The sequence below is a fragment of the Haliotis rubra genome, unplaced genomic scaffold (genome assembly GCF_003918875.1).
Source record: "Haliotis rubra isolate DU_JTF1 unplaced genomic scaffold, ASM391887v1 Scf391, whole genome shotgun sequence".
Lineage (NCBI taxonomy): Eukaryota > Metazoa > Mollusca > Gastropoda > Lepetellida > Haliotidae > Haliotis > Haliotis rubra.
The window spans coordinates 657,079-668,037 of NW_025767070.1; the positions used below are offsets into that span (position 1 = coordinate 657,079).

The 10,959-nt window shown below is 42.3% G+C and overlaps 1 protein-coding gene across 1 annotated transcript in view; it reads right to left on the reverse strand.

Moving 5' to 3' along the window:
* Positions 1 to 2,566, reverse strand: part of LOC124286795 (cytochrome P450 3A29-like) — a 30,082-nt gene extending 27,516 nt beyond the window's left edge. Inside the window, exon 1 of the mRNA XM_046723232.1 lies at positions 2,433 to 2,566. Within this exon, the coding sequence (XP_046579188.1) occupies positions 2,433 to 2,503 (71 nt within the window). The 5' untranslated portion in view covers positions 2,504 to 2,566. The remainder of the gene's footprint in view (positions 1 to 2,432) is intronic.
* Positions 2,567 to 10,959: the final 8,393 nt, after the last annotated feature.

Genomic DNA, 10,959 nt, shown 5'->3' on the forward strand with positions numbered 1-10,959 from the left:
CCCCATTTTAATCTTTCAAAAACATTGTGTCCAGATATTCAAGCTGGCACTGTTTACAATATATTGTGAGCTGACACTTGTGTGACCATTCAGTATTTAGTTTGAACCCTTGGCATCATGTATGCATAAGTGAAAACATTAGAATAAGCTATGCCCTTATGATTACGTCATCTGAAAGGGGATGGGTAGTGTCTCCAAACAAGCTCTTTCAGTCAACATGAAGGTGGGGTGGAGTCACTTTAACAAGCGATTGTAATTTCAAATTGCTTTTTTATGAACTTTAATATCTAAGTGTGATTCTAGGGGACTTCTATCAATCTCAAACACACAAAATATTTCTTGCATATTTTGTTTCCTGAAGTTTTTGATGCATTTATTGTAGCTTTTGCGTTTTTGAGGGTACCAAGATAAAAGGTAAAACAAAATGGGGATCGTGAGACTGGAACATAGCAAAACCAAATTGCTTGAGCTTGACAAATAATATGTAGAAAAATAAAACATAAAAATAACTGCATTTATATCGTTTTCTTGGTGATTCTACATACGTTTTATATATGTTCGTATATGTTCATTTACAGAGTGACCAACCGATTTCCATTAATACCAAACATTCATGCAGTCAAGTATCGATGAAGCTTGTGAGGGGTTGTGGGTGACATTGTCAGGTATTTCTATATACATCCTTACTCTATAGTACATTACAGATATACAATAAAAGTAAAGCGCCATTGGCATAGGACGAACTATTCATGAGATATATGTCGTATTGAAATCTTTAGAAAGGCAGTATGTTGACGGTTGCATGCATAAACTAACTACCGAGTGTAAACAATATGTGACCAGCAGCGACAGGCTTGTATTTGGCCCGTCGGTTTACACTTACAACTCTTTTTAACAGCAATGGGAAAGTTAGAACAGTGAAATACCTTCACTGTGGATACTGGGGTAGAAACTTCTCTCGCGGAAAAATACGAGCAGAGCAAAGTAACCTTTGGTGTTATCGGCTGTTGTTTACAAATAATGCTGTCCCAATAAAAGGTTTTTTTTCATTGATAAGCATTTTAGAAGTTGTAAACGTGAAGGAAAAGCAAGTTCTATGGATAGTCAGCTATTTCATTGCAGTGAGTGCGACGTTTCGGTGTAGGTACTAACACAATAACCTGCCCACTGACTCACTCGCTGGCTACAGATGAGAGCGTAGTAAATACTGGCCCGCCTTCCTTTGTCCTGTGCATGACGTAGCGCTATACAGTACTGGCGTGATGGAAAAACACACACGTTTGTCTTTCTAAATCTGATCAAAACACGACAGGGACTTTAGTCATCACGTGTGTTAGGATATAACGTCGCATTATCGTGGGCATTATATGAACCATTTATCCATACACACAAGTGCTTCATATATACAGAAAGGCAAAATCATACCCATTTAAATATAACAATATTCTTGAGTCCCCAATTCTATAAAGCCCGGATATTGAGTTGACAGCCCAGATGCGCGCCCATATCACTCCTACAACTTATATATGAGTACTTCCCATAGCCTGTCAAGATTTAAAAGTCTCAAAAGTGAAACGCGAATTTCGACTGACTTTGGAAGGAGATAAAACATATTATGTCTAACTCCATCTGTTTGCAAGAATGTAAGCAATGAAGTGTGACTGTTTTGGGCCGGTACGTTCTGAAGCATTGTTTGTAAACAATAGACTTGTAAACAACAGCCTACAATAGTTCGGCCTCTAACCTGGCTTCTAGTATGTTCTGTACCCGACAGCCTTCAATAGGTCGGCCTCTGACCTGGCTTCTAATATACTGAACAAAAGTAATTAGGGATATATGTAACTTTTGAAATTATGAATAATGATCTATTTATGCATTGACACACTGATAAAATATCAATCTTAAACATACAAATATCCCTAACTTATTTTGTCCAGTATATATACTGTACCAGACAGCCTTCAATAGTTCAGCCTGTATCATGGCTTCTAGTTCGTATTGTATCCGTATCATCTTTGAACAGGTCCGACAACATGGCCTCTTGTGTCACCTGTACTCGTCCAAAGCTTAATCTCACTACACAACCTGAGAATATCAATAGCATGGCAATATTCCAGCCAGATCCCGACGGAGTCAGCAGAGGAGAGACCCCTGACCCGGCCTTGGACACCCGTCACAATAATCCGACCTCGGGTACACCTGCACCTGCAATATACTTCTCTCCCCAAGCCACTATAGCAACACTAAACTTTGAACGTGATTTCTGAACACCTTGAGGCCCATGAATCGTACGATACTGTACACAGTTGGATTGTACACAGCCACTTGACACTATTCTTACCAAGTCGACCAACAGTCGGTGATCTGTCTCCAACATACACAACAACTGATAATCATGTGACAACTTTGTAATCAAATGATGCATTACTTACATGTATACAAACACCAGGAACCCCGCGAGTAGAGTCAGGGGCAGGGTAAGATCAACACCCAGGACCTCCATTGCTGGGGTAGTACGTGGTGGCTCGCAGTCTGTCTGCCCTCCTCACAAGCCTTCAGCTGCGCAGTGAATCACTGAACCAACAGCTCGGGGTCGTCTCAAAGTGGGTCATGTTAGGAAGAAGAACATTCTATTTACGTGTCTCGTGCGCTGTATAAACAGGTCATGAAAGGATAGTTCTCTATAAACATGCCACAGGAGCTTGCAACGCTTAAAACTGCCATCAGGGTATATACTGTCACTGATCGGCTCCTAGTACTATAAAAACTGCCATCGAGGTATGTACTGTCACTGTCGGGCTCCTAGTACTATAAAAACTGCCATCAGGGTATATACTGTCACTGATGGGCTCCTAGTACTATAAAAACTGCCATCGAGGTATGTACTGTCACTGTCGGGGTCCTAGTACTATAAAAACTGCCATCAGGGTATATACTGTCACTGATGGGGTCCTAGTACTATAAAAACTGCCATCAGGGTATATACTGTCACTGATGGGGTCCTAGTACTATAAAAACTGCCATCAGGGTATATACTGTCACTGATGGGGTCCTAGTACTATAAAAACTGCCATCAGGGTATATACTGTCACTGACGGGGTCCTAGTACTATAAAACTGCCATCAGGGTATATGTCGCTGACGGGGGTCCTAGTACTATAAAAACTGCCATCGGGGTATATACAGTCACTGATGGGCTCCTAGTACTATAAAAACTGCCATCGAGGTATGTACTGTCACTGACGGGGTCCTAGTACTATAAAAACTGCCATCAGGGTATATACTGTCACTGACGGGGTCCTAGTACTATAAAAACTGCCATAGGGGTATATACTGTCACTGATGGGCTCCTAGTACTATAAAAACTGCCATCGAGGTATGTACTGTCACTGACGGGGTCCTAGTACTATAAAAACTGCCATCAGGGTATATACTGTCACTGACGGGGTCCTAGTACTATAAAACTGCCATCAAGGTATATACTGTCACTGATGGGGTCCTAGTACTATAAAAACTGCCATCAGGGTATATACTGTCACTGATGGGGTCCTAGTACTATAAAACTGCCATCAGGGTATATACTGTTACTGACGGGGTCCTAGTACTATAAAAACTGCCATCAGGGTATATACTGTCACTGATGGGGTCCTAGTACTATAAAAACTGCCATCAGGGTATATACTGTCACTGACGGGGTCCTAGTACTATAAAACTGCCATCAGGGTATATACTGTCACTGATGGGGTCCTAGTACTATAAAACTGCCATCAGGGTATATGCTGTCACTGACGGGGTCCTAGTACTATAAAAACTGCCATTAGTTTATATACTGTCACTGATGGGGTCCTAGTACTATAAAACTGCCATCAGGGTATACATACTGTCACTGACGGGGTCCTAGTACTATAAAACTGCCATCAGGGTATATACTGTCATTGATGGGGTCCTAGTACTATAAAAACTGCCATCAAGGTATATATTGTCATTGACGGGGTCCTAGTACTATAAAAACTGCCATCAAGGTATATACTGTCACTGACGGGGTCCTAGTACTATAAAAACTGCCATCAAGGCATATACTGTCATTGATGGGGTCCTAGTACTATAAAAACTGCCATCGAGGTATATACTGTCACTGACGGGGTCCTAGTACTATAAAAACTGCCATCAGGGGTATATACTGTCACTGATGGGGTCCTAGTACTATAAAACTGCCATCAAGGCATATACTGTCATTGATGGGGTCCTAGTACTATAAAAACTGCCATCGAGGTATATACTGTCACTGACGGGGTCCTAGTACTATAAAAACTGCCATCAAGGAATATACTGTCACTGACGGGGTCCTAGTACTATAAAAACTGCCAACAAGGTATATACTGTCACTGACGGGGTCCTAGTACTATAAAAACTGCCAACAAGGTATATACTGTCACTGATGGGCTCCTAGTACTATAAAAACTGCCAACAAGGTATATACTGTCACTGACGGGGTCCTAGTACTATAAAAACTGCCAACAAGGTATATACTGTCACTGATGGGCTCCTAGTACTATAAAAACTGCCAACAAGGTATATACTGTCACTGACGGGGTCCTAGTACTATAAAAACTGCCATCAGGGTATATACTGTCACTGATGGGGTCCTAGTACTATAAAAACTGCCAACAAGGTATATACTGTCACTGATGGGGTCCTAGTACTATAAAAACTGCCAACAAGGTATATACTGTCACTGATGGGCTCCTAGTACTATAAAAACTGCCAACAAGGTATATACTGTCACTGACGGGGTCCTAGTACTATAAAAACTGCCATCAGGGTATATACTGTCACTGATGGGGTCCTAGTACTATAAAAACTGCCAACAAGGTATATACTGTATTGTCACTGATGGGCTCCTAGTACTATAAAACTGCCAACAAAGGAATATACTGTCACTGACGGGGTCCTAGTACTATAAAACTGCCATCAGGGGTATATACTGTCACTGATGGGGTCCTAGTACTATAAAACTGCCAACAAGGTATATACTGTCACTGATGGGCTCCTAGTACTATAAAACTGCCAACAAAGAGAATATACTGTCACTGATGGGGTCCTAGTACTATAAAACTGCCATCGAGGTATATACTGTCACTGATGGGCTCCTAGTACTATAAAACTGCCAACAAGGAATATACTGTCACTGACGACAGGGTCCTAGTACTATAAAACTGCCATCAGGGTATATACTGTCACTGATGGGGTCCTAGTACTATAAAAACTGCCAACAAGGTATATACTGTCACTGACGGGCTCCTAGTACTATAAAAACTGCCAACAAGGAATATACTGTCACTGACGGGGTCCTAGTACTATAAAAACTGCCAACAAGGTATATACTGTCACTGATGGGCTCCTAGTACTATAAAACTGCCAACAAGGTATATACTGTCACTGACGGGGGTCCTAGTACTATAAAACTGCCAACAAGGTATATACTGTCACTGATGGGGTCCTAGTACTATAAAAACTGCCAACAAGGTATATACTGTCACTGATGGGGTCCTAGTACTATAAAAACTGCCAACAAGGTATATACTGTCACTGATGGGGTCCTAGTACTATAAAAACTGCCAACAAGGTATATACTGTCACTGACGGGGTCCTAGTACTATAAAAACTGCCAACAAGGTATATACTGTCACTGACGGGGTCCTAGTACTATAAAAACTGCCAACAAGGTATATACTGTCACTGACGGGGTCCTAGTACTATAAAAACTGCCATCAGAGGTATATACTGTCACTGATGGGGTCCTAGTACTATAAAAACTGCCAACAAGGTATATACTGTCACTGATGGGCTCCTAGTACTATAAAAACTGCCAACAAGGTAATATACTGTCACTGACGGGGTCCTAGTACTATAAAAACTGCCATCGGGGTATATACTGTCACTGATGGGCTCCTAGTACTATAAAAAAACTGCCATCAGGGTATATACAGTCACTGATGGGGTCCTAGTACTATAAAAACTGCCATCGGGGTATATACTGTCACTGATGGGCTCCTAGTACTATAAAAACTGCCAACAAGGAATATACTGTCACTGACGGGGTACTACGTTAAGACCCCGTCAGTGACAGTAAAGCAACTTGCCAGACCACGAGATTAGAATCGATGTCGAAACCTCGCCTGTACAGAATGAAGAAGTTCTATACCCATAAAATCGTCCTCGCTCAGCATTACAGTTGTTAATGCGAACTCATGACTAAATGTTTTCATGCATAGATTGAACTGCATGAAGAAGCTTACCATTGATGCCAAGTTTTATTAATATGTACCAAAATCAGTTACGGTTTACTTTGTCAAATGCTTTCATGGCATCAATGTAGCAAAATAAGGCTGACTGATTTGACAGTTATCTATTGTTAATAACAGGGAAATACACTATAAATGTGCTCTTGTGTGCTACGGAAACCATCTTGCTCATACAGACTAAAGATTTCCAACCAATTATTAAGCCTGGCATTCAGTATCTCTGAATACATCTTACCAGGTACCGAAAGCTGAGAGATACCCCGATAACCAAGATGGACATGGTCAGTAAAAAAATATTCCTTTTGACTCAAAACTTTCCCAATGAATTGCACTCTAAATCAAAAACAAATAATGCACAGTTCATTTTCATCCGCTTTAACGAGAGTTTCAGTAGTCATTTAATAAACTTTCAGGACAAAAGGGAGGGGGTGGGCGTACGCACGCACGCACGCACGCACGCACGCACACGCGCTCTGGATCCTCCTATGTACTATTACGCCAAGTCTTAGGGGAAACGCTGTTTTCAAGCCGTAATGTAAACAATCTAAATACAATTTCGGAACATACTCGCATTCTTCAGTGACTCCGCTGGGAATAGGTCATATCCTGCAGCCTTCCCACGTTTATCACGTGCAACCGCGTTTTCGACCTCTGTCTTAGTAATTGGATAATCAAGGTCACAGGTGTCGATTGCGGAGACAGTCGTCACTATGTTATTGTCGAGCACACGACATACCTTGTGGAAATGACGGAGGAAGCTATAATCACCCTCCCTATCCGTTGGCAACACTCCATTGTGCAATGGGTACCGTTATATCTATCATTAGCAATGCTTTACTGACCTACGGTATGCCATAAGCTGAGGGAGCCACATCCATTTGAACTATCGACGAGGCGCTACTTCTCAGTCAACTGATATAATGGTATATGCGTAGCAATTTATCAAAACATTTTCTTTCAGAACATACGATCATTTAAGAGATTTTATTCTAATCTGGAACTTACAATGTAACCACAGTTTTTCAGAAACACAAACCTTGTCCCACTGACACTGTAATTCTGCACATCACAGAGGTTTGTAAAGTTTTAAGGCAAAGCACATTTACGTAATTCAGTATGCATAAGTGAGACAGAATCTGTATAGGCTGCACTGATGTCACAGCTGGTATAGTATCAGTTACCTTCACAATGCACTCTTCATCCTGTAGACAAGAAGTAGACTAGGTATCTTACTCTTCATATACATGGGCGGATCCAGGAAGTTTGAAAGCCGTGCGTGCGCGCGTGCGTGCGTGGATCCGCCAATATATATTAGTGCAGTGATATACCAACATTGGTACGAGCTAATCTACCTCTACTGGCAGGCAAGGATGAGTTGAGCACCGACCTGACAATTGACCCGTATTAGCATGTATGAGTACCGCCCACTGACGCTTGCCATTGTGAGCGAAGGGCCCCAGGTTGTACGCGATCAAGTGGAGTGTGACTTTCTACTCCGACGTGAGATTCTTATGAGCAATTTCATCGTCATGTAATGCACGTGCACTAGCCTACATCTGCTCTACCTTTCACAAACCAAATGGGTTTGCTCATGGGGTGGGGGTGTAAGTTCATTTTCACCCGTTTTCATGAGAGTTTCATCGGTCATTTAATAAACTAGGACAAAGGGGAGGGGGAGGGATGCGCACCCGTGCACACACACACCCACACACCCAAACCTACTCTGGATCCGCCTATTGCTTTATTCGCTTGTATTATAACCGCGTCAACATAGTCTCTTCCTCTCAAATGCAATGGGATAAGTAACTAGAATGTAACTTGATGTGATATATATTTAGTCATGACATAATTATAGTAGAAATATTTGACTGACGGGTGTTTTTGTATGACACATTGTCTGCAATCTGCAGTATCTGCACTATCTGATAATAATCGGAGTATGTACATTACCCGACGCACACTGTGGCGTAATTTCCCCATAAAACTTCTAATTATGGGCATAAAACTGACTGACTGAGTTGAGTTTTACGCCGCTTTTAGCAATATTCCAGCAATATCACGGCGGGGGACACCAGAAATGGGCTTAACACATTGTGCCCATGTGGGGAATCGAACCCGGGTCCTCGGCGTGACGAGCCAACGCTTAACCACTAGGCTACCCCACCGCCCCTTAGGGCATAAAAGGTGAGGTGAGGTGAAATTGGGTTTTACGTCGTACTTTAGAATATTCCGCTCATATGCTCATACGCATGCGTGTGTACGTGTATGTGCGGCTGCTTGTACTAGCCCAGACTTCAGCTGGTTTTCTAGTGCTAGCTCACTGAGATACCATGCCGCAGTGAACCATGAATACCCCACTCAGACACATTATACTGACTCCGAGCTGGCCAGTCCTTGTTGTACCCATTAATGCCGAGCGCCAGGCAGGGACCAACAAGTACCATATTTTAACGTCTTTTGGTATGACGCGACCGGGAATCGAACCCGCGACCTTCCGCTCTCCGGGCGGATGCTCTTACCACTACACCACGGAGGCGGTCTATGGGCATAAAAGAAAAACATGATTTTCGAAGAGTTTATACACAATTAATATTGTACAAACACACGTGAATGCACGTCATTATAGTAGTGAAACAATGAACGTTATTTCATCTCAGCAAACTAACACAGTCCTTGTTTACGAACTTATTTACAAAGTGTGTTGACATAATACGCACAGATAACGTTTGAGACGACCCCTTGTGTTCATACGTCACGAATCACTTGTAAACAATAGTCTCGTGTTCGCTCGGCCGTGAGGTCAGTCGTCAGCTGCCTGGAAACCATGGAGTAACTGCAACGTTGTCAGGCTTGTTTATCTGCTGTGTGGGTTCGGGCTCGCCCCATTGGTCACAAACCCTCTTTGTAGATACTCTGTAGATACCCTGTTTGTCCGATATTCTGTTGTTATAAATGTAAATACAATGTTTGTCCGATACCTTGTTTGTATGTACCCTGTTTGTTCGATACCCAATTTGTAGATATCCTGAGCGTAGATACCTTTCTTGTAGATTCCCTGTTCGTCCGACACCCTGTTTGTCCGATACCCTGTTTTTAGATATCCTGTTTGTAGATACCTTTCTTGTAGATTCCCTGGTCGTCCGACACCCTGTTTGTAGATACCCTGTTTGTCCCATACTCTATTCGTAGATACCCTGTTTGTAGATACCCTGTTTGTCCCGTACTCGATTCGTAGATACCCTGTTTGTAGATACCCTGTGTGTCCCATACTCTATTCGTAGATACCCTGTTTGTAGATACCCTGTCTGTAGATACCCTGTTTGTCTGATACCCTGTTTGTAGATACCCTGTTTGTCCGATACCTTGTTTTTAGATATCCTGTTTGTAGATACCTTTCTTGTAGATTCCCTGGTCGTCCGACACCCTGTTTGTAGATACCCTGTTTGTCCAATACTCTATTCGTAGATACCCTGTTTGTAGATACCCTGTTTGTCCCGTACTCGATTCGTAGATACCCTGTTTGTAGATACCCTGTGTGTCCCATACTCTATTCGTAGATACCCTGTTTGTAGATACCCTGTCTGTAGATACCCTGTTTGTCTGATACCCTGTTTGTAGATATCCTGTTTGTCCGATACCCTGTTTGTAGATACCCTGTTTGTAACTACCCTGTTTGTAGATACCCTGTTTGTCTGATACCCTGTTTGTAGATACCCTGTTTGTCTGATACCCTGTTTGTAGATACCCTGTTTGTCCGATACCCTGTTTGTAGATACTCTGTGTGTCCGATACCCTGTTTGTAGGTACCCTGTTTGTAGATACCCTGTTTGAATATACCCTGTTTGTAGATACCCTGTTTGTAGATGCCCTGTTTGTCCGATACCCAGTTTGAAGGTACCCTGTTTGAATATACCCTGTTTGTAGATACCCTGTTTGTAGATGCCCTGTTTGTCCGATACCCAGTTTCTAGGTACCCTGTTTGTAGATACCCCAATTGTCCGATACACTATTTGTAGATACCCTGTCTGTAGGTACCCTGTTTGTCCGATACCCTGTTTGTAGATACCCTGTTTGTCCGATACCCTGTTTGTAGGTACCCTGTTTTTTATACCCTGTTCGTAGGTACCCTGTTTGTAGATACCTTGTTTGTCCGATACCCTATTTGTCCGATACCCTGTCTGTAGATACCCTATTTGTCAGATACCCTGTTTGTCCGATACCCTGTCTGTTGATACCCTGTTTGTAGATACCTTGTTTGTAAACATACCCTGTTTGTCCGATACCCTATTTGTCAGATACCCTGTCTGTACATACCTATTTGTCCGATGCCCTGTTTGTCCGATACCCTGTCTGTAGATACCCTGTTTGTCCCATACTCTCTTCGTAGATACCCTGTTTGTAGATACCCTGTGTGTCCCATACTCTATTCGTAGATACCCTGTTTGTAGATACCCTGTCTGTAGATACCCTGTTTGTCTGATACCCTGTTTGTAGATATCCTGTTTGTCCGATACCCTGTTTGTAGATACCCTGTTTGTAAATACCCTGTTTGTAGATACCCTGTTTGTCTGATACCCTGTTTGTAGATACCCTGTTTGTCTGATACCCTGTTTGTAGATACCCTGTTTGTCCGATACCCTGTTTGTAGATACTCT